This window comes from Pieris brassicae, chromosome 3, assembly GCF_905147105.1.
Source record: "Pieris brassicae chromosome 3, ilPieBrab1.1, whole genome shotgun sequence".
Classification (NCBI taxonomy): Eukaryota; Metazoa; Arthropoda; class Insecta; order Lepidoptera; family Pieridae; genus Pieris; species Pieris brassicae.
The window spans coordinates 19,582,744-19,608,627 of record NC_059667.1 but is presented as its reverse complement, the minus strand read 5'-3'; the positions used below and the strand labels follow the sequence as shown (position 1 = coordinate 19,608,627).

Below are 25,884 nucleotides of genomic sequence, written 5' to 3'. Positions count from 1 at the left end.
CGTAAAATTGTAAATACCGTTAGGTTGCAATCTCGTAAGATTGTGAACTGTCGAAAGATTGTGAACCTTAACGTACTGCTTACAATTTAACGTATTATTTTTCGGTAGATTGTAATCTGCCAAAGTGAGACCCTCAAATTACAATCATATTTATTTATACATAAAATTTTCAAATTGTCAACTGTCCGAAGCCTGTCCCTGATTGGTCGAAATTATAGTAGACCTTAGAACAAACAAATATGGTGGCGCGGGCATATGCCGTTCAACCAATCAGCGCGCGAGGTGCGTTCCGTTTTACAATGTGACGGTTACACTTAGATTACAATCTACAGAATCATAATAAGTTAAATTGTAAGCAGTATGTTGAGGTTCACAATCCTTCGACAGTTCACAATCTCGCGAGATAGATTACAACCCAACGGTATTTACAATTTTACGGTGACATAAATTTTATTTTATAAATTTTTTTATCGTAAAATCGTATAACGTTATGACTATCACTAATGTATGATAATTATTGGGAACCCTGATTGAAGTTACAGAGTTATACTTACTTTCTTTATAATAGTCCTGGTGACTGTAGTTTATATAGTTATTCCATATTTTGTACATTTATCATTGTTACAATATTAGTCGACACTGGCTGTACGATGAAATGTACGATGAATTTTATTGTAAATGCGAATATTTCCACAGAATATAAATATAATGTTATTATGTAAATTATATGCCACAAACATATCTAACCCTTATTGTGACTCTACGAATATAAATGCAGATTTATAAAACTAAATAGATAATAATTCTCAACTCATACAAAAAATTAATGAATAAAATCAGTTATAAACCAGGCATTCAATTTCTATACAATTAGACAATTAATTAAGGTCTAAGAGAGCATCTTAATGATACAAAATTTGGAATAATATTACATATAAAATATAATCTCAATACACAATTTCATACGCCTACAATTTATATGTCGCAGACAATTAGTTTAATTAGTCGTTTTAATAAAGTCTTGAGCTGGCTTAACTCCAACAAATGATTTTAGATTTATTTCTTAACCTGGCAGGTATTTCTAAACATATCTTTATATAGCCAGCATATACAGAACAATTGATACTGGATTTAAATGTAAATGAGACAAATGAATAATTAGAACTATTTGCAAAGCAAAAAATGTTTGTGAAAATTTTGTTAGACTTTTATTGCTATGGCTAATTAAGCTAATAGGCTGCTACATATGAATAACATACCTAAATTTAATCTCCTATCATAGACATGTAGATAACTTTAAATATATCGAGAAAATATGATTTCTTAACTACATTCATTCGAAATACAATTTAGTTTAATGACCTTAATAAATCTTGTAACATTAAGTAACACTGCTCAAGGGGCTTTGTCAAGATGCCTGAACAGTAGTGTATTTAGAGAGTCGAAAACTAAATTTGTATGAAAATGACAGTTCGTGTCGACAAATTGTCGTACATACATTTCATAAGTTTTAAACTTTCTACGTACACTACTATTAAGGGGTCTTGACTAAGCCCCCTGGTTTAATTTCGTATTATAAAATGGCCACTATAAGTCTCGTGTTATTATAATTATATATATTTGGATTGCTTCATTTGTTTCCTAAAACAAAACACTATCAGTCACATGAAATATAAGAGGCGCTAGCGATCTTAAACAAATTTATCATATTATAGACGCAATAAACCGGCAATTACACTATGACACTTTGACCTTGTCATTGGCACATCTGTCACTGTCATACTTGTCACTGACATCCTGTTTTTTGGCGGTATCTTTTTTACAGGTACCGTTCGTGTAGGGCTTTTTAGGACATTTCTTGGGCATTTCGTAGACGCGTTCTATTAGCGCATGTAGAATACTGCCCGGCAGGCGTTGATATTCCTCAACTAAATCTTCAATTGCTGTTGCCACCTGAAAATGTTCATATACATGATTTTTGGTAAAAAATCCGCCCAGGATCCTCTGAACTCAACGGTACTAAAATATAATATGTACGCTATCTTGTCATTGAAACATTATCAATATGCTAACAAGAAGGAATTAAATTTATAAAACAATACTTGTACTAAAATTATGTGTATACAAATTAGTAAAAAATAAATATTTTTTCAGCCTCTCTCTGGATCAGCTATGTCGCGTCTTTACAAAACGCGTCTAAATACACTTTATTTTCATAAAACACTTTAACCTTGTCTTCTAACATGAGCAATAATAAAAAAAGAATTCAAGTTTACATCCAATACAAATTCCAAAATCCAATCCAAAAAGAAATTATAACATTGACAACTCACGCACTCTTTTTAAATTTCATGAACATGGATACAAGTCCTTTAGTCCTAAATCCTAATTCAAAAATAGTAATAATAGAGTATAGAATTGCTATCAATAAATAACTAGCGGACTCGACAGACGTTATCCTGTCTTAAGAATGAATATTGATTTCGAATTAGTATATACATAATTCTTTGATTGTTTTTCTGGCGCGTATGTAAATAGTGTTGTTGGTATTCCGACACGGGAACAAGCGACATGTAACTGGCCATGTGAAAAAATGGATTTTCAAGATTAATGCCACAAACAATTAGTGACTGTGATTATTTTTTATAAAGTTTATCAATCCAATCCAAGCATAATGTTTTAAACGATATTCATTTTTCTTACATTCTCTTTGACGATATTTTCAGCACGCATTCTGACAGTGTTATGTCAAACGCCATAAGGTTACATCAAAGAAGCAAAAAAAAAATTGCTCGTAATAAAAGTATTCTTAAATTGTCTAATTTTCCGTGCATTAATTTCTTATTTTTTTCATAAGATTTGTTCACTTGTTTCATAAGAACCTTCTCCGGACAATAACAAACACAACAGAAAAAGAATTAGCGAAATCGGTCCAGCCGTTCACGCGTGACCAAGGGAAATAGGGATTCATTTATATATATATAGATAACAATAAGCATATTATAATTATATATATACATCATTTACGATAACTAACCTTCTGCTGCAGCTGTTCAGGCGTTAAGCTAGGATCGGGATATATAGGTTTCCCCAAATGCGTGATCAGTTTTACGGGGAACCCTCCATATACGGGCGCCAAGGGGATCCTAGTGGCTGCGTATATCCGAAGACAGATCCCACGAAGCCAACCCACTGTGCGAAATGCTTCACGCACGTTTTGTGTGAACATTGGAATTATTGGCTAAAAAATTCAAACAAATATATGTTTAGTACTTTGAATTTCTTCGAAACGGTTGTCGAAAAAAAATACTAATATGAGTCTTATCAGTTTCAAAAAAGCCTTAAAAAGTCTTAAATATTTTTCAATTTCATATATAACGTCGTAGTCAAAGCGATTCACTGAAGTAGTTAAGAAAAAAATACAGGTCGAAATGATAACCTCTCCGTTTGAAATCGTTTAAAGACAATTACTCAATAAACAAAAATGCAACAAATGCAATTTTTTTTCCGAAATTTGTGTCATCAATGAGTTTTGATTATTTCCTAAAGTACTTTATTATTAAGAAAAACACTTTTTGAACGGATTGAAGCTATGTATTATTATTAAAAACTTATAATTATTTTAAATTTTTTCCGACGTTTCGCGTGCTTTTCAGCGTGCGTGGTCACGCTTACACTGATTATTTTCAAATTTCAGTTCACAAATGAACCTTTTATTACCAGTGTATGAAAGAGTTATAATTGCCGCCTTTTAAAAAAATATAATCGACCAATAAATTCCCTTACCACATTTGCCTCTAGAGCGACCTTAGCAAACCCTGTACGGTTTTTCCAGTGCAAGCGATAGCAGTGGTCACCGAATTGTGCCTCATAAACACCTCCAGGGGAAATGGCCAAGGGGTTGCCGGAACGTAGTACGCCTGCGCACGTCGCCACCGTCCCAGGAATCACGCACAGCCCTTCCAGTAACTGCGACCACCCTGCAATTAATGAAAAATAACATATACCAATGGATGCTTCGTCTATGGGAGCGTTCAAGTACTACGTAACGAATTTGGGGGGGGGGGGTCCTCTTGTAAAACGCTACGACGGGGATTTAACTACGCGTTATTAATAATATTATTTTCGATTTTACAGTACTATACGATATATTTAATGGTAAGTTTTAGGTATAAAGAGTCACTGGGGGTGGTCACGAAACGTTTTACTATTGGATACAGAAAACGTTACGGTGCGTTTCATGGGGGGGGTCGAGAATCACCAAAAATTGCGTGACGTAATACTTGAACGCTCCCTAACGCCGGTGAAAACATCGAATCAGGCATGGCTTAGAACCAAAGAAAAGTTCTGTTTGCCAGAGACTAAGTGCCATATTGGTAAACAGCTGATCTGGGCCCATTCCCTAACTTCCAAAAGGGGTTATGTTCCGCGCGATGCAATCTCTCTCAGCAGCTCATGTTCAGTATCTGAAGCGGACTGTCTGTTTCCACCGGCTTCTCTCCAGCACCTCTCTTATGACAGTGTACAGGTTTGAGGACGCTGAGTCTTACACTTGATCGGTTCATCTGGTTAGTGAACAACTACGTGATCTTATGCTTTGAGTGTAACGAACTCTCTATTGGAAGTGAGTACGGCCTTTACCTGAAATGTCACATAGAGTGTATGGGACTTGAAAGGTTCTTACCAGGTATCTTAAAGAGGAACCTATCAGCGACTGTATGGAGATTCCGGCGCTGGAATAACAGCATCCGCGCTGTAAAGTAATACATGTCTATCGGGAGTGCACCGTGATAATATATCACGAGGAAAGGACCAGCCGGTATGTTCTCAACGCCACGTATCTCGTAACCTGTATTATAAATGTCAATATATCAGCAATTCTATTTATTTATTTATAAATTCTTAAACTTGTATGAATCAAAATTAAAGAAGAAAATATGATCACAACCATTACACACATACACATGAATTATATTAGAACATTAGCAAGGGAAAAAATTAAAGAAGCAAACACAAAATAACAGTAACTAAAACTATATAAACTTTTAGCTCATCAAAAGCACGCTGTTCTAGAATATGTACCATACATAAAACTATAAATTTTATTCTATATGACGCGTTCAAATACTTTAGAAAAAGTTTAGAATACAAATTCGCCTATAGTTACACACGTTAGATTTGTGTCCGGATTTATGTACTGATATTACATGTGTCTTCCATACATGGGGAAAAAGTCCAGAATAACTAAAAAAAGTTATTTTTATGGAACAATAACGAAAGGCTGATGCTAAGTGATGGTTTCAAGAAGGCAAGTGGATCTTCTCTAGCTCGAATTACCTTCTCTAGCTCTGCAAAGGATACTGGCTATGTCAAGTATCATCATAAACTAACAATGGGTGTGGAGAGGCGGACGCAACCGTTGTATCGCGTATCGAGAAGCAGATATCGATCCATAATAGAGATGCACTTGAGATCACAATCGTTTCGTCTATGGTTTTACATCTCACCGTAGTACACTCTAGATGGCCTTTGCCCCACGTCGAGCATATTACACTTTAAGTCTTATAATCGCAAATGGCTTACCGTGCCACAACCACCCATGCGCGTCCCACAATGCACACACGGCAAGTCTGGCCGCGTGTTTCCAATCATTTTGTACTTCTGTTACGACTCGCAACCTGAAATTGATACGTAATCATACAATAAAATAAGGATCTGATTTTTGGAATCGTTGAGCAATCCTGAAGGCTTCCAAGTACATATGTAATTTATCTAAAATTAACAAAACGAGAATATATCTACATTAGGTATTCCAACTTCTAAGTTGAAAGATTTCCTCTAGAACATTCCAAGTTGCATCAAATTCAAAGCGTCGACAGTTATTCGCAGTTAGTCAGTTTAATTTATAATAACTTTTATTTATTCTTTGCAAGTTATTGCCACTGGCGATGCCAGAAATAACATGAGGAATTTGGTGAGGAGTTATTTATTTATAAGTAATCTCACAGCTACACATGTACATATTATAAAAGAAAACACAAATGTTAAACAAAATATGCTAAACAGAAAACATTAGTCAAGTAGGTAAAAAAAGAAAACTGAAATGACACATTGAACAAACTACGTATACAACTTAAGATTTTAAAGGAATAATTGTTATTACTGCTTAATAAAGTCAAAATCTTCCCGCTTTCCTATATAATTATATAGACCTCACAGCCTCTTTGGTAAGGCGGAAAGTGTATACATCTGTATAACATTTATTTTAGTTAGGTAACATCCGGAATATTAATAAATATTATTTTGCAAAATCATCTAAAAGTCGCTTTTTGGTAAATGCTTGATTCTAATTTTAAAAAAATCTATTTGTCAATTGACATTATAATCAGAGTCATTGGATAAATATTTCCATAGACTATACAACATGACGCAATGACCTACATAGGCGCAGACATAGCATCCCTCGATGTCATGACATAATCATGACCATCGCATAACGATTCCGAGTTCAATAACCAAAACCACAAATGTGTCTCAAAGTTTATCACAGCCAGACGAACCAATAATTATCAGCCCCTTACAATTTAATTAGTACGATAAATTCCCATTCTTGGGAAGCGTGATTACAGTTTTTATTGGAAAAGTACCTTCATATAACTCAATTAAATATCTTACATATTTGTCCTTTTCACGTTTGTCACTTTAAAATAAATGTAATAAAACATTAGACAGTATTGTCTTTTATTAACATAGCTTTTACACATTTAAAGAAAACAGTTTTTTACCGGAAACTGAACTGGTTTTTTTACGCGAAACGTCGGAAAAATTTAAAATAATTATAAGTTACATAGCTTCAATGCAGTAAAAAAGTTTTTTCTTTAAAAACATTATATTACAAATTCCAAAGACGATTTGATTAGTTTAAAAGAATCTGTTCTTTTAATACACCTTAGTTATTCGTAGCTCCTTAGGCTATCTAAATTAATTAAAACTTAGAAAATACCTTGGCAACAAAAGTCAAAATAAATATTTTCCGATTTGATTTATAATCTAGATGTAGATTAAACCTTTCGATTCGTTCAAAACGGAACGCGTTGTTCACAACGGAAAAGTTAGAGAGCGTTTGGATTTTTATTTATTAAGCCATAATATTCTGAATATAAAGCTATATTATTTACGTTAGAATCATAACTTTTATACAAGTTATGTCTGTCTCTCTTAGTTGTTTAATAAGGTAAGAAACTTTAAGCATCTAATAAAACCTAGCGTCCGTTTTATACAAAGATAGCCGTTGTCGAGAACTTAATTGTATATTTCATACGTAACTGACCTGTAGAGCCTGTAGAGATAGAATATAATACTGCTAAGGTAGATAAGGATGATGATGACAGCAGGAAGCAAGAAGGTGACGATGACGGGCGTGAGGAACCACGTCAGCCAGAGACTGTACTCCGTGTCCACGTACTCCACTGGAAACAGATGAAAACATTGAATATATATACAGACCAAAAGCATTTTTTTATATTTGCAAAAAGCAATAAAATCTATATGCCTAAAATATTTATTAAATATATATTAAAATAATTATTAAAAAATCTATACTGGAATATAGATGTAACTGTAACTGTTTTGTTAATCTCTCATTCTTATTACAAATTCGTCATTAAAAAATATATGAATTTCATCAATTATTTTTGCATTAAAATCTCACTTATCAAGTGCAAATAAACTGAAATATTACAAAAGAATTGCAATAAGTTATAATTTTTTTATCGCTTTTTAAATCACTTATTTATAGTTTATAGAGCAGTCTTGGCCTAGTGGTTTCAGAGCGCGACTTTCATTCCTGCGATCGTAGGTTCGATCCCCAGCTGTGCACCAAAGGACTTCGAAGAAAGTCGACGGCGTGGGTCAGGCACAGGAGGCTAATCACCTACTTGCCAATTAGATTGACAAATGATCTTGAAACGGATACATAAATCTGAGGTCCAGAGCTAAATAGGTTGTAGCACGATTGATACCTTTATTTAATTTATAGTTTATAAGAGTTCTGGTAGTTGTTAAGCAGAAAGCTGCTCTATTTGGCGTGAAATTATTTTTTATTGTTTCCAGATGTAAGCTTTTATTGTTTATCAATAGTTTTGTTTAAATAAATAGATTATATATGTATAGATTACGACTATCTATATTACCACTACATCAAATTATACTAAATTACATCACCAATAAGCTCCAACAAATGACAATAATAAAACTAGTATTAATGCCTTTAAAAACGTGATAAACAACTCGATTTATTGAGCGAACGTAATTTCCAAAGTACATTATTATAAAATAGAAATAAAAATTAGAACAGGGACAAATTATTTTAAACAAATTTCTAATTGATTAAATTAATAATAAATCACATTATTTCATCTCATTTTAACTAGATAGCAGTACTGGTGGTGTTAAGTTTATTGGATGCTGTTTCCGGCAATGCACTCCACTTGTAGGCTTGTTTTTTAGGCCTGGGCCTCAGATTCTGTATCTGTTTCATGCTCATTTGTTACATGAATAGACAAGTAGGTGATCAGCCTTCTGTGCGTGACGCACGTCGTCGATTTTTTGGGTCTAAGACAAGCCAGTTTCCTCACGATATTTTCCTTCACTGTTCGAGCGAATGTTAAATACGCACATAGAAAGAAAGTCCATTCGTGTACAGCCGGGGATCGAACTTACGACCTCAGGAATGAGAGTCGCACGCTGACTTCACTAGACCAGCACTGCTCCATTTTTTTTATAAATAAAAGAAAATACAAATCTTTATAGCATTAGTATAAACAACAGCCAATGATGCCAACCGAACTCGATTTATCCGATTTTTATCAAAACTTAGTAATTATAATCCAGTGGGCAGACAATTTGGCTGACATGACTTTTGTTGAAGATTTCAATTAACACTGTATTAATGTTTAAAGAACTTTATTTCGCATTACAAAAAAAATATTTTTATTTACATGAGAAAATACGAACGAGATATCAGCCGTCCTAATTTAGTCTAGTAGGCTCATTCTGATATGTTACTTTCTTGCCATTTTTAATTGGCGCTAATATTACGAATTTTAGACTGTAATTTATTAAATAATTGCACACCCTCATACTTAATAGACTTCACATAATTTGTACGCGATTTTTTTTTAATTATAAGCTACAATAATGAATACATATAAAATAATTATCTTAAACCAGAATTAAAATCAGCGTTTATTCGTAGAATATATATATTGAAGTCATACCGTGTTATATTTGAATAGTTCGCACATATATACGATAAAATACTTTATTTAAACCTGTCTATTTTATTCGATTATTTTAAACAGAACAACGTCCAATTGAAAGTCTCATCCAGATCCTTGAATCCATGCTGCTTTACAGGTTTTAGTGGATTATACCTAATTATTTACGGGTTAATATACACATTGCTTTTACACATTATGAAAAACACTTTTTGATCGAATTAAATCTATGTATTATTATTAAAAACTTATAATTATTTACATAATTCTAAATTTTACATTTTTTCCGACGTTTCGCGTGCTTTTCAGATTGCGTGGTCACGGTTAATATATAGTTTTTTCGTTCTATCATCACTGCGTTTAGATTGTCGTAAACACTGTGGCCCGAATTAAAAAATAAATTAGTGTATGATAACGAATCCGGGTCCAAATGCATTTATGTCCGGTCATGCGCCGCACGTCAACATGTGCATGTTGCGTGTTCGGTAAATATATATTATTGATTTATATTTCAATAAACGGTTTTGTTTTTCACACTTGAGAGACTACGATAACGAGTTGGGTAGTGTCATAGGTAACCTTTAAACGCTAGAAAAACAATATTATATTTTCTGTTATGAGTTTAATGTTTTATTTATAGCCGTGTTATCCTATCACAAGCTTTCTAACCGAAATGGCGATGGCCTGGACACGTTAGCCAGATAACTAACTAAAAGACCATCCGGGAAATGAGTGGGCAAGCCAAAAAGATGGTGAACTGATGACTGATGGCAAAGAGACATCTGGAAAGGGTTGGTTGGATCCATATCCACCCATCAAACCATGGTTGTAAGCACTGGATTATTATTATTATTAATGAGTTTAAATTTTAGATTGCGGATTCTTTTTGTACTTATAGGTCGGCAACACACTTGCCAACCTTCTGGCAGTGTAAAAATCCATTGGCATATCCCTAACCATCAAGCGCGATTTCCTCTGTTCTATAAAAACTGTAACATTTTTTATCTACAATAATTTTAGAGTACCTTTTTATCCTTGAGATCCTTGATTCTAAACGTATCGGACAACACATAATATAATACATTAAAAAAATAAGCATCGTTACTCCGTTGCTCGTTACGTTAACATCGTTTCTACCAAACTTCAACACTGACTGAAATGTAATAAATAAATTGCGATTTAAAACCCGCCTCAGAAGCGTCATCTAACAGTTAGAAGTCTACTAACTAAGTGTGACTAAACCCTGAGCCAGTGCGTCATAACCTACACTGCTCTTTGCCTTCTATCTGCGTAATTAACATTTGTTAAAGGAAAATATCGTGAGGAAACCAGCTTACCACATTCAAAAGAACACAGACCTGTATCCGGATTACTTTCCTATAATTATGAATAAAACATACATATTCAAATGTTATTTGTTCATTTAGGTACAATTTGTACACTAATGCATGTCAAATTTACGGCATCCGTTCATTAGTCTACCAGGAGGCCTTGTTCTGAGAAGAACGGCCAAAAAAATCTCAACAAATTCCGTTCCACACACATTTGTGTCTGCCCAATTATACAGAAACAGTGACCCACTATTGTATCTCTTAAACTAAAAACAACCAGTGGCATTACAACCTTTTAGTTCTGGGTTTTTTTTTTTAATTAAGGACCTACGTACTAGCCTATCGGGCACGCAGTCAGTCAGATATGTGACCAAGTAGCCAGGTAGCAGGGGAGTGTCGAAGTCTCCCCTTTCTTAAAAAGGGAAATTATTAACTACTCCGAAAATATCGTCATGATATTTATGGGCGAGTCGGAGCCCGGTGACTGGCGCCACCCGCGTTACCTCTCGTGCTGTTAATGTCAGTGACATGTTTGACAATCTTGCCGCAGAATTTTTCCAGCTGCGATCTGTGGCTAAGCAACATATCGGATAGCCCATCCCGGGATATCCTCATGCCAGTCTCGAGCTCCAGATCGCACCTGGCCCTTCCGAATGTTGCACAGTCGACAAGGAAATGAACCAGTTCTGGGCTTTAGATGTATATGTGTGATCAATTTTTTTATAAAAAAACAAGTACGCACACGCTGTCAACTTTTTCGGTAGACATACCGGTTTCCTCACGATGTTTTCCTTACGTACGAGCTAATGTTAAATGCGCACACAGACAAAAAGCTTGACGACTTCAGAGAGTCGCATGTTAATGCCACTAGACCAACACTTCTCAGACTATAAATATCCTCTAATTAGAAGATATATATGGAAATTTGCTAATAAAACACTACATTTCCGTACATACATGAGAGTTATCTAGGGTGCACCGTGATTGAGTTATCATTAGGTTATCCGAGTTAAGCTTCGTCTAGCTGTCTCGTGATTTCTTTCAACATTTATTTTATTTATGTTTGTAACTGATAAATTCACATCCTTATGATTAATTAGTCATAAATTTTCCTCCTAAATGACTTCAACATTTAATTAGAATAAACCGATTAATAGTGGGCCGGAGAGTATCATAAGTGTATATAGTATAGTATATACTATAAATAAAAGCGGTCCTTTATTAAGCGGTGCTTCCTTTTATAGATCTTATTATTTGTTGATTTTTATCCATAGCTGTTACTGTTGTTCTTGTCATACCATGCTTGTTTTAGATAGATATTTATAACTGATATAAGTAGAAATATTTTCTCGAGTTTACACTAATAACATTACTTGTTAGTTAATAATATAGGGCCTTTCGCAAAAGCTATACACGATACTAAATAGTACTTAGAAGAATCAAAAAGCATATATTTTCACACAGTTATATAAGTGCAAAAACAGACCTGAAAAGGCGTGCGTTAGGCACAGAAGGCTGATCACCTACTTGCCTATTCGATTAACAAAATGATCATGAAACAGATACAGAAATCTGAGGCCTAGATCTAAATAGGTTGTCGCGCCATTGATTTTTTATTTAAATGTAAGTGCAGGGATGTTAGAGGTTTAACCTCGGAATGAGAGATAAAATTGTCTCAAAAGCTACTTAGGGAGCGTTCAAGTATTACGTAACGAATTTTGGGGAGGGGGTCCTCCTGAAAACGTTACGATGGGGGGATTGCGGGGATTGAATTACGCGTTTTGTTAATATTATTTTCCACTTTCCAGTTGTTTAAATCACATAATGGTAAGTTTAGGTATTAAGGATCACTGGGGTTGGTTACGAAACGTTTTATTATTGGATACAAAGAAATTACGGCGCGTTTCATGGCGGGGAGTCAAGAATCTCTAAAAATTGCGTGACGTAATACTTGAACGCTCCCTTATCGTACGGAGTCAGCAACTACAGATATTCTTTGAGACAAATTTTAGTGTACCAAAATAAAAGTTTTATACAAATTTATAGCTATGACTTACATTCCTGGACTAAGGCGTGATTCGATTTTCTTAATATTAAATTACAATAATAATTATTAACGCATGCTAAAGAGAATAATGTAAAACCTTGGAGATTTAAAAGAGTAACAAATAGTTTTGATAGTTCTTCTCGTCCGTTCTACGCATTTCGAGGGCTGTCGATTTATGTAAAAATAGATCCATTAATTGTTTTTACTGACAATCAGAATTGTACATTAAGTTACGTACCTTAATCTATAATTATATATCTTTATATAATTATAATCTAATATTATAAAGAGACATATTTGATTATGTTTACATTCCGAAACTACTCGACCGATTTGAAAAATGATTTCACCATCAAAACTCTTTTTGGGGAACGCGGGAGCTGTGGGGCTGGGTTTACACTCAAATCCCTCTGCTATTCAAAGGGGTAGCGGGACCCCACCCACTAAAAATACCTCAGCCCATTACACGCACTTTTTTCTTAGGTAACAAACTCACTGCTTGCCTTAGAAATTCGACCATGCCCTACGTGTAAGATTTAAGCACTCACCCGGTGCCATACAACCCTACCAAAGGCCGACAACAAATTACCCCTCACCTAGCCACATAATATAACCGCTAGGCTATAAGGCCTTTACCATTAAAACCCTAAATTATCCCTGACATTTTCAAAAAAGATATGGCTATGTATGAGATTACAATAATGTAACCCAAGGTTTGAACTAAGACTTATAATAATTCCTTATCGCGTACGCTGTGGAAAACAATCACAATATAGCAAATGGAAGATATCACAATCTCCAAAAAAGACCTATACCATATGTCTAACAAATAGAAAATAAATATATTTAAAAGTCTATTTACCAAGAAAAGCCTTGGGCAGCTAAGAGACAAAAGTGTTTTCCAATATTTGCCATACCATAAATCTTAAAAATAAATAAATTAGGGGCGCTACAACCTTTTGTTTCATGATCATTTGTCATCTAATAGGCAAGTATGTCATCAGCCTTCTGTGCCTGACAAACGCCGTCGACTTTTTGAGTCTATGGCAAGCCAGCACCCTATATAGCGATATTTTCGTTCACCGATCGACCGAATGGTAAATAACATAGAAAGAAAGTCTATGTCACACGCTGAAGCCACTTGCCCAACATTGTTCCACTTTAGCCTTTCTAAAATTCTTATAAAAATTATGTATGGGACATAATTTTTAATATTAAAAATGGAATTGTTTACTTAAGACTTAAATATTAGGTTTTAGGAAGAAATTACTAGGAAATTGTTATCAATACGTAGTAAGTAAATTTTCAAAACTTATTATGAAAAACTAAAATCCTAATTCTAAATAATTTTAATAAATTTTCGAATTCCCTTAATAATCAAAGTGTGGGTTGTGAGCTCCACGTTTAGAAACTCTGTTAAGTGCTAGAGAATATTGTCCTAAGAGTAAATGAATGCGGGTAGTTCGGGATAATTTAGGTTTATATAAGCTCTATTGTTATTTATATTATGATACACTTCGTGATTTTATTGCGACAATGCGATATATGTGTATGGACTTTAAAATTAAAAACACAATATAACAGTTCAAAATAAAAGTTTATCTGTGGTTATGCGTTAACTAAAACAATACAATCTTCAATGGCCACTTAGATGTCGTAATTAATAATACAGGGGAATATAAAAATATCTCTTTAATAAATTTCGACTCGGTTATTTTATGGAAGTATATTTTTATTTGTATGTGTGACCATCAAACGAAGCCATTATGTCTGAAAGTATTACGGATATCTATGCTATTCAGAAGCTGGGTGAGACTGCTGGGTCACCTCGACACCTCAGGTCGATCCTACTAGACCGCGTTAGAGGGGCTCCGGGATCCCTCTTGCATTCTACAAGGTCCTCGGCGGCATAACTATTAGGCTCAAAACTTCAGATGCAGTATACACTACATATGTATGTAGTGTATACTCGGAGGTATACTGCATGTAGTGTATACTCCTACATAGGAGATAGGCGTATCTCCTCCTAATTTCTCTTCGTCTTGAGAGTCCCGAGAGCACTCTCTCGTTTGACTCCTTCTATAGCATTACTCGCTTACAGAAGAACATTGCTTGAGACCCGTCATAGACTATCAGAGTACTTTTTATAATATAACTTTATAAGCGGCAACGGTTTTCTGCAGCTGCCGCTTTTTGCAACAGGCCTGACATGAACTTAGAAGGACAAAAGAACATCTGTCTCTACTATATTAGGATAAAGATTAAATTATGTAAGTGTCAAGACTTTCTGACAGCTTACTGTATACCTGAAAAAAAATTCCCTTCACCAATAACACGAAAACAATGAAAACATATGTCGATGTTATCGAATTTCCTTTTAAGGCTCCAAAATCCACTAAAAAAATTATAAACAATCTTTTCTATGTGTATTGATTGTATACTTTATATTATACAAAGTGCATTGGTTCATATAAAAGGGCTATGAAGGTACTATAGCAATTTTTCCGTAATTCGTTAGACAATCCTTGTGGTTCCATTGTCCAAGCCAGCTTTTATTTTTATCCCACCTTATGTTAAGTAAGATCTCGTCTTTTGGAGGGCACGTCTGTCCAGGAGATGCCTTAATCGAAGCCATATTAATCTATGGGGAAGATGGAAGGGGGAAAGGAGTTCCACTTCTTTGCTATTTTTACAAGAAAAGACAATGAAAATCGTGCTGTGAGGCATCTGGGGATGTCTCAATGAAAGTCCAGCATGCTTTTAGATGAGCGTTGTTTGTAAGGGGATGACGGAATCACGTTATAAGGTTGACAGTAATATATACTTTGACTTCCTTCTCCTTTCAAAGGTCGTTAAAAATTATTCCCATCTCTAGGCTTCATATTATGAGCGACAAATAATATCAAAACAAAGTCCATTTCCGTTGTTCAATTAGAAATTGTAGATTGAACATCCTGTGAATGATAAGGTGACATTAAATGTGACCAGCTCAATGCCACCCAGAGTTCACGATCACAATATTATTTTTAATGATAACGAGTGAAAATTAACCTATCTTTTATCTGACTTAGTTACAATTGTTTTTAATTTCAATCATAGTTTATTTATGTATTGCCTATCTTTGTTATTAAGTTTTGGGCCATTACATAATAATTATTAATAGCAAACAATAATTGAATTATCATTTACAGTTGAAGATTTTTTTTTGTCTCGTGTACATCAAAGTTATTAGAACCGTTGTTACCATATGCAAAAAAAAAATTAAAATTAAAAAAAATACAACCATTATTTGAGGCCTTGGAGTTCCATTTCTGATTTTAAGTTAATATAAATTATATAATTATTAATAGCAAACAATCATTTAATTATCATTTACTTTTGAAGATATGTTTAATCTCGTGTACATTAAAGTTATTAGAACCATTGTTACCATATGCAAGAAAATATTAAAAATGAAAAAATACAACCATTATTTGTTCCGTTTCTGATTTTAAGTTAATATAAATTATATAATTATTAATAGCAAACAATCATTTAATTATCATTTACTTTTGAAGATATGTTTAATCTCGTGTACATTAAAGTTATTAGAACTATTGTTACCATATGCAAAAAAATATTAAAAATGAAAAAATACAACCATTAATTGTTCCGTCTCTGATTTTAAGTTAATATAAATTATATAATTATTAATAGCAAACAATCATTTAATTATCATTTACTTTTGAAGATATGTTTAATCTCGTGTACATTAAAGTTATTAGAACCATTGTTACCATATGCAAGAAAATATTAAAAATGAAAAAATACAACCATTATTTGTTCCGTTTCTGATTTTAAGTTAATATAAAGTATATAATTATTAATAGCAAACAATCATTTAATTATCATTTACTTTTGAAGATATGTTTAATCTCGTGTACATTAAAGTTATTAGAACTATTGTTACCATATGCAAAAAAATATTAAAAATGAAAAAATACAACCATTAATTGTTCCGTCTCTGATTTTAAGTTAATATAAATTATATAGGTATATTAACTATGATAAACAGTATCGTTGAGAACCCTAACGCTTATTGATAACTTATTTAAGACATTCGTTTCACGGTCACTGAGATTATAAATTAAAACGAAGTACTTCTATTATATAGGAGAGACCTTCAATCATATTGCATAACATTTACACAATAACTTTAACGAAATCGTACATTACTGCAAAATCATAAACAAATATCGCTGACACGGCTAATGCGATCGCATGATCCACTGACATACATCTAATTCACTACGTTATAATAAATAAATGTTAATAAGCCCTTTATCACAAGGGACTGGTAAAGCTATAGATATGGTTATAACGAAATATTATATTGCCTACTCCTTCATAGACTAAAGTATGCGTATACGTTTATCGCAAGCGTCATGTTTTATCTCTCTCTGGCATAACTATTTGAAATCTGTTAACAGCATAACTTTATGCACATCTCTAACAATTAAAAAAATAGTAACGTAACCAAATATCTAACCGTCTATTAAAATTTGGAAAGATTAAATCTATTTAGAAAGTGTCCTAGGTTGGGGGCGCTATTTTAGCTTCAGAATATTGCTATTTCCATTTTAAATTTCGAAACACTCACGAATTTTCTACATAAGTGCAATCTCTTTTGACCCATTGGTGTGCAATATCAATCGAATTATTATCATTATGTTTACATTTGTCTTAATTTATTTTACCTCTAACTTTAACGCTTATCACTTTGTATTTGTCGAAATGTTTTTTTTTGAAAGCATTATTATTCAAAGAAACCAAAATACCATAAAATCAACGTAAAACAAACAGCGGAGTAGAAATAAAAGTATGTAAAGTCACAAGGTTTTCTATGGTTGGTTTGAGTCTCCAGTGCTTAACTTTTGTTCGGACCTGCAGCTGAGTTTCATCATCGGACGTCGAGGCAGAATACAAAATTCCACCCGTATCACCTCGTCGTCAGCCGTTCCACGACTGAGCGTTTTTCAAGGCAATTTTTGCAATTGCGCACCACCGCTATGTGGAACCAGCTGCCCATTGAAGTATTTCCGAACCAATTCGACGGTCCTTCAAGAAAAGAGCGTACAAATTCTTAAAAGGCCGGCAACGCACTCGCGAACCCTCTGGCATTGAGTGTCCATGGGCGGCGGTATCACTTAACATCAGGTGAGCCTCCTGCACGTTTGCCCCCTATTTTATAAAAAAAAATTGTGGGTGAATAGAAGATGGGGAGCACTCCCATACCGAGGCCTGGGAGGACTTGGATGTTTCGGAGGATACTGATATTGCCAGGAGGGAGGCATCCCCCATTTGTCACGAGTATGGTTTCGCAAACGACAGAGTTTAGAGGCGTTTTAGAGGTATGTCCGGCGTGAAGCTCTGAACGTAGCTTCCTAAGCCACTTTCGGATTCGATGTATCGCTTCCCCACATAGTTAAAAGCTATGGTGAAGGCTGACAGTGACGGCCGGTGGAAGAGAAAGTGGAGAGGGTTCGGTAGTGTAACCCAGATGTCAACCCTCAACGCAAACAAAGGCCTGGAAGACGACAGGCAACTCGGAAGTAGCGCAGCAGACGCTCATGATGGAAATACGGATTAAGTTAAGTAAGTATTACCGCGCCTCCCATCCATAGCGAACAGATGGGGCTGTTGGGTTTTAGTGGGACCAATAGTCTACTGTACAGCACGGACCGACCCCCACACTCCCCGCGTCACTTTTAAATAATTGCTTACGCGACGGATAAATTGATTGAAAGAATAAAAATAAATGGTAGGATTGATTCATGACTATAGTAGTCAAAGCAGTATAGTGTGTCAAAATGTATTGCATTGTTGGCATTGGGCCTCGACACTTTCCTTAGTGGTTCCAGTCCGGCTCTGTGATTAACAGACTTAGCCCGTCGAGTTCCAAAAATGTTAGGGCATATTTCGTTACCCATACGCGTACGATGGATGTGCAAATTGTGATTGTGTGTGTGAAACCTATTATAATTAAAAGAATAAATATTTCTATTATATATACTCTGCACTTTTGAAAGGTCGCCTCAAGTAACGATATTTATGTAAATCATATTTATGATTTAATATCTAATTAATATGAACAGGCAAGAACTAAAAACTATGTCGAGGGCGGTCATGGAACGTTGTATTTGCAACTAAAGGCTGTGAGTAATTTATGTATTAGTGAATAAGTAAGAAATTTATGTATTAGTGAATAAGTAAGAAATTTACGTAAAAGTATAAAAGGTTATTTATAAAGAAGAAATTAAAATGATTGAAGATTGGCTTTTACATAATTAGATCGAGGGTTTTTTCTATTAAATATTCAAATAAAGAGTACACATAAAGCTAAACGAACGGCGTAATATTTGAATTTCGAATTGAATTTAAAGAATAAATCTATTATTCTATTCTGTGACTAGTCTATGCGCTTTATTTAAAATATTGTGTACGCTGTGTAAAAAGATTTCAAAGCAGAATGCTAATTAAATTTCCTCACTAGACAGAAGGGCAACATATACTACTTCTAATATAGTGGTGTCTGAAAATCATATTTTTATAACTTGGCCCTGTTTATTATTGCCTTACTAGCAATGAACTAAGTAGATATTTGATATAAGACGAATAACTCTAACTATATAGAAACAAACACCCGTTGCTTCAAGTCACGATGTTGGTTATTGTGGTTCGCTTTCTTCTAATGTGTCCTGTAGTTGCGCATACGCATCTTATATTACTGTTTTACTTAGACTATTACCAAACATCTGGAATTTATCGGTGTACAATCCAAGCTTGAAACCAACAACAAAAGCATAGACAAGTACATCGAAAAAAAAATTCAAATAAAAAAAAACAACCAGACAGCACCGGCTTTTAAATTTCGTTAAATGATAATACATTTACATTTATACATAATACATTTATGAAAAATTATATCGAACTGGCAATTAAAAAAACAGTATAATGTTCATCTATTCGTTATATGATTTATGTATGTATGTATATATATATATATATATATATATATAATAATAATAATAAGATCCTTAAGTTAATCAATTAATAATTATAAAATTGATAAGTAGTGATTTTTCAGATAACCTCAACTCGACTGACGCGAAAACCTCGAATTTTCTGATATCCCTTAAAGTATATATTTTTTTCACATAATATACTTACTGTAGAACATGCCCACATAGAAGCCAATAACAGCTATCGCCAACTTCATAACATCGTTTGTCGCTTCCAAATTGAACTTTTTCAACAAATCACTCATGATGTACGCTTTCACAGGTCTGGCGTCGCACTGTTTCTCCACCATTTTTTAAATTTTTTTTTCACTGATAACCTACGACCAATGCGTATGATTCGTCCGAGTACGCGATTAAGAATGATGTTGTCATGAAAGTGGTGCTGGGGTAGCATAATAATTATCTAACTGAAGCTTGTTTATTGCTGACCATACTACTGTTTTTGTCAAGTTGTCTATTTCAGTTCTCTATACTTAATTATTATTACTATACAACTATTATTGTATTGTGGTATTTTAACAGTTATTAACCAATGTAATTATTATCTTAATACATAAAACAAAGTCTGGTTAGTTCTTTATTTGTTGTATATGTCTGTATAGTTTAATAACTATTAGACAGAAAAAATCACGAAAAAAATACAATATAAAATGCTCATGGGTTTCGTATCAAATATTATGTTCGTCCCGACACGGTAAATTCTCCACTCAAAATAAAAAACGTATTTAAAAAAGTTTCTAATCAACAAAATATCCACGATATTCGGAGAAAGGCATATTTTAGATTAATTTTTCTTTAATAATGTCAATAATGAAAAAGGATTGACATATATATATTGTCAAATATTTATGCGGGTGTATGACAATGTACGGATAAGTTCTACATAAGTTCCAAATAAGCTATTTATTACATATTGGTAGGATAAACAATATTGTTGCGTTTCATGACTGTCAGATAGCGCTATTGGTAACATAAAGTCCATCATAAGTTATGAGTCCGATGAAACGCGAAGTTTCTTATTCGGAAATGTTATCTACCAAATAATTTATGTGTTGCATAGCTATTTGGTACTTCATCCATACATTGTGAAACAGACCCTTAATATTTATTGTATTACTTTCATAAAGTCATACTACTACAGCTAATATGTAACACGACATTATTTGACTGTTAGGCGGTACGAAGTTCGCCGAGTCAGCTAGTTATTAAAAAAAAACACAGTAAAAAGTGTTTGTTAAGGGGGCCTTGTACTATGTATTTTTTGTGCCCTTAGGAAAATAATGTTTTTGTAAGAACTTGCCGAAAAGCAGAAGCTAGATGAATGCAAAAAGCTGAACCATAACACGTCTGGCGTCTCGATGTGAAACAAATTTATAAATATATCTAATAGTTAATCAATAAATTTATAACAACCAAGTGACAATTTTTTATTTCTAAAAAGATAATAGACATCAACTAGGAACACATTTTATCGAAAAATTTAATTGTAGTTTTTAGTATTTTTCATTACTTAATATTAATGATTCCCAGCGTTAAAAACTTCCCTAAACTTCCACAAATATTTCAAGCCAGCCATTCTCGAGTTTTAGCGAGACAAACGAACAGCAATTCATTTTTAAATATTTGTATATCTTTATATGACATATTAATGACTTACATGACTACAATTTTCTATGTTCTATACCCCATCCAGAGTAAAAGGCATCCACAATGAGCCTCCATTGCACTCAATATTTTAATACAATTAGATTCATATTTATCTAATAATTTTTAATGTTAATCAGTGACCTGTATTACCTACATTATGGTAAATGAAAAATGTAAATTCAATTGTTTACGGAAAATAAACTTTAGTGTATGAATGATACAATATTTGGATCATTGACACTACATAACAGTATATAGTTTGCATACAATTAAACTAAAAATCCATTTGTGAATTAATTATAAAGACTAATTAAATCAAACATAAGACACATGAATACATTTAGTTTTTGTTACAAATAGTCTATTAATTATTCAAAATTAATCAATTTGAAAGTACGAAAAGTTCGTGTCAAAATTTAAAATTAAATATGAAACGTTACCTATAAACATTCAGCTTTTTGTCTTACCAGCGAGCCAATTGAAAAACCATAAAAGGCAGATAGTTCCCGAAGTTCGTTTCCGGCCTTAAGGGCTATGCTCTATGTATTGCTTTTATATAAAACAGAAAAATAAAGACTATTAACAAAGTTACGTTTCATTCCCCCAAAATTTGCTTCATTATTGGCACACAACGAGTTTATTTGAGCAAACTTTTTTCTGTGTTAGTGCACCAATCTGCTTAATTTGCAAACCTGTTTCGTGGAAAGTCATTTCGTGCACATAATACGCCATAAGCAAGGTCAACTCGTCCATTATTTATGTTATAAAATCCAAATCTATACTTTTTAGTTGTTTAAACATTCCTTTCCGTGTGTAATTGAATAAATAATGCGGCAGTTATTATGTCTTGAGAATGGTTTATTTAATGGAAACCAGGCTAGCTTGTGCCAAGGCTATCTTTTGGCTCTCCCTGGCTTTTTATTAGCTTCTAATAACTACTAATCTAGTTAAAATTCATTTTGTATTATTTCTTTAAAGAAATAAATTTCCTTATACATATTTTTAAGTCGTTTAATAAACAATTATAAAGGCGAGACTGACGGCATTAGCACTTTTATAAGGAATTTTATAAAGAGCATCCTTCCAGTAAAAAAATACCTAAAATAGATCAAAACCTTGCAATTTATAATTTTCAGGTAACGACATAATAATCCCTTATGATCATACAGCAGGTGCATAATTTTATCCTTTCCTAACCAGTATTGGGTGTGTATTCTCGATAATACTGCTTTTATCTCACCAATTATTATCGCAAGAATCTTGTAATATTTACAAATCTGTATTTGGAATCAGTCATATGTAATGGCCATTAAACAAATTACAGTCAAAACCGTTTACGACGGCATTGTTTAGAACATACAGGTTATATTGACCAAAATCAAAGATCCCGGCTGATTCTATTGTGATGATCTAAAGTCTGATAGTAAACGTGATATTTGAGGCTTTTATATGGTCTGCCCTTGTCACTGTCAAAAGAATTTAATACGTGAAAAAATGGATGTCTGTGCAGAAGGAGAACTGGCGCGGCAGTACGAAGTAATATAATTTTATTTGCTAGCTATATTATTCACTAAGTTGCATATATTGTTATTATTAATTATCAAGATGATTCGTCGAACTATAATGACGTCAGAGTTGTCAAAAAAAACAGAAAAAAGTAATTTATTACTGCGACCTCGAATCTACGTTGGTATTTTTCCGAACAAATTATATTAAACTAAATTTAAAATATATATTTTTTAAATAAATAGAAAATGAGGCGTGCCATCATTTACGAAAAAGCTCTGTAAGGCTCTACACAGATAATAAAAAAAAACTAGTGGCTTTCAGATTTCTGAATCTGTTTCATCAACAGGCAAGCAGGTGATCAGCTTTCTGTGTCTGACACACGTCGTGGACGTTTGGGCTCAGAAATGCCGGTTACCTCACGATGTTTTTGCCTGCACCGAATGAGCTCCTGTCGAAGGTACGACCCGGGTGACCAGGGAAATACAGGGTTGAAAGGAGAACGCTCATATCAATACAGCTCGTAATCTCTATTTGGGCTCCTAAATATATAATATTTATCATTCACGAGAAATCAATTCAAGTTCTAAAGCAATAATGTTACGCTTTAGGCTGTACTGATCAAGCGGAAAATCGATTTTTTCTTAATAATAAACAATACAGATATATCGCAAATCGAAATAATGCGAATAAGAATATTCACCAGGACAGGTGGAACAACAGGATGCACTAATGGAAAAAACGATTATCTATGCCGTATATGGCGTTAAAATATCCAGGCATCCTCAGTATTTATTAAAAACATCACGATAGCATAGTAACTACTAGAAAATTTATATTTCATTAGGGTGATATAAAAAGTCAACTTGAATATCATTAACAATGTGATTAGTTCCAATACGTCTAGACTAACTATTGATTGAAAAATAAGGACATAATGTCTTCTATTTTAACGAAAAAGGTTTTATATAGAACAAAAATCTAGTTGGTGACACCACTTTAGTTCAGGATTATGGCGATTCGCTAGTTGTATTCAGAAAAAGTAAAATATAGGTGCTCGTAATGTAAAATGAGAATTATAATATACAATGTTATGCGCTTAGGCAACGGAATGAATGAATTCATGTGTATATCACACACTAGAAATACAGATGTATAATCATAATTTACTCAGAGATAAAAAACTCAATATCTATAATGTGCACTTTTTATAATACTATAGGTATATTTTCCTGGTATGTATTTAAAAATTCATAACGAAAATTGACGTAAATTCGAATAAAACTATTGTTGAGTATAATAGTTAAATATTTAACGTTTACGATAACACCGAATTATTGTTATTTAACCACTTATATTCAAGGTAATTGAGTACAGCATTAAAAGTCAGTACTACTTAATGCTCGTGATTGATAATTAAATTGAACTAGAAATATCCAATATATAGTATCCTAAGTAGGTTGACATGACGTGTAAATGCTTTGCATATCGGAATATAAATAGTGGCAGATCCATTCCTTTCAGACACCTTATCTTTAATAAATTTTCAAGCAGCTTCGAATTAAATTCGAAAATGAAATGTCTGTGCATATTACTCAGATCAATCTTATCATACTATTTTAGTCACTCAGTGTGGCCGCTATTTTAACCAGCCATATTAAGAGGTAGTTTTAAAAACAATACATCATTATCGTTTGGAAAACTCTAGGTTGAGGTCGTTGATCTTAACTATTTAGTCAATGATGTTGAAGAATATAAAATATTAATTAGTTTTTTTTAATGTAATAAATAGGTGGCAAACGGGCAGGAGGCTCACCTGAGTGATACCGCCGCCCATGGACACTCACATTGCCAGAAGGCTCGTAAGTGCGTTGCCAGCCTTTCAAGAATTGGTACGCCCTTTTCTTGAAGAAGACCCTAAGTCAATTTTTTTTTTTTAAGAAAACTTCTCTTTGTAGCTCAAAATCTAGACAATATAGTGCACATTGAATATACAGGTTATCTTTGTCTAACTTTGAAATGGAGTGTAGCCACATAAACCCAGTTTGTACCTCGGTAAATAGCATTGCCAGTAACTAAGATATACAATTGTATTTCTGGAAAGTTGACACTTTCCGCACAGCTTACATAAATAATATTTAACATGCTTTTATTATAATGCAGGAAATAATGATATATATTTATAGATTTCATCTTCAGAATTTCTAAAGTGCTAAAACTTTGTTTTTGTTACATACATTAATAAGAAATATCTATCATCATCTCCACAAAAAAAATGCTACAAAACCAAACAGGACATAAAAGTTCCAAAATATAATATTATAGCAACTCAATCATATTTTCAATACAATAATATTTATATACATATAGATGATTACATATAAATTTCCTGAACTGACCTGGACTTCATAGTGTCTAATATCTAAAAATTCGTCAAATCTTTATAAAAAATATTATCTTTTAGATGCTTTCGTCTTTGTAATGTTTTATTTAAAATAGATAAATACTCTAAATTACCTTAGCTGAAATTGCTCTTTGTTTAAATGTATAGATTTTTTGTTTCGATAATGACGCAACATTTTGAAACAAAAACAAAAAAAAACATAATAAAATGAATTCTTATTTATTACCCTTGTAACAAAGGTAATACAAGGTATATTGTAAAATATAGTAAAATTATTAAATTCAATTTGAACTTACCAATCATGTCGTAAATACTTGCGGTATAATTATCCACATAATTCGAAATAAAGCTCATGTTAGCTACATTTAAATACACTTTGGCAAAAACTTCTTTATCTTGGTAAGAGGGTTAGAGTTACACTTATCAACAAGTTGTATAACTGTCGACAAAAAGGATCAAATTTTGTCGATTTAGTCATAAATGAAATAATAACATTTTATTAGCAAAAAAAATACACAAAACAAAACATATTTTGCAGTTTCGCACAAACGACCTTGAGACTTGAAAACGGATTATTGTTCTTGGCACTTGACACTTTCCAGTAAAAATC

At 33.1% G+C, this 25,884-nt stretch overlaps 1 protein-coding gene across 2 annotated transcripts; it reads right to left on the bottom strand.

Moving 5' to 3' along the window:
* LOC123706980 (transmembrane protein 68) lies at positions 1-25,845 on the bottom strand. 2 transcript variants are annotated; one of them, XM_045656685.1, is made up of 7 exons: positions 25,571-25,845; positions 7,331-7,469; positions 5,584-5,678; positions 4,685-4,849; positions 3,787-3,980; positions 3,038-3,241; positions 1-1,953 (listed from the first exon to the last, which is right to left on the bottom strand). In XM_045656685.1, exons 1-7 carry the CDS (start codon positions 25,626-25,628, stop codon positions 1,738-1,740), a joined length of 1,071 nt encoding a protein of 356 aa, XP_045512641.1. In that variant the 5' UTR covers positions 25,629-25,845; the 3' UTR covers positions 1-1,737. The 2 variants fall into 2 exon arrangements, with proteins under 2 accessions (XP_045512641.1, XP_045512640.1); XM_045656684.1 differs by lacking the exon at positions 25,571-25,845 and adding an exon at positions 19,866-20,072.
* Positions 25,846-25,884: the final 39 nt, after the last annotated feature.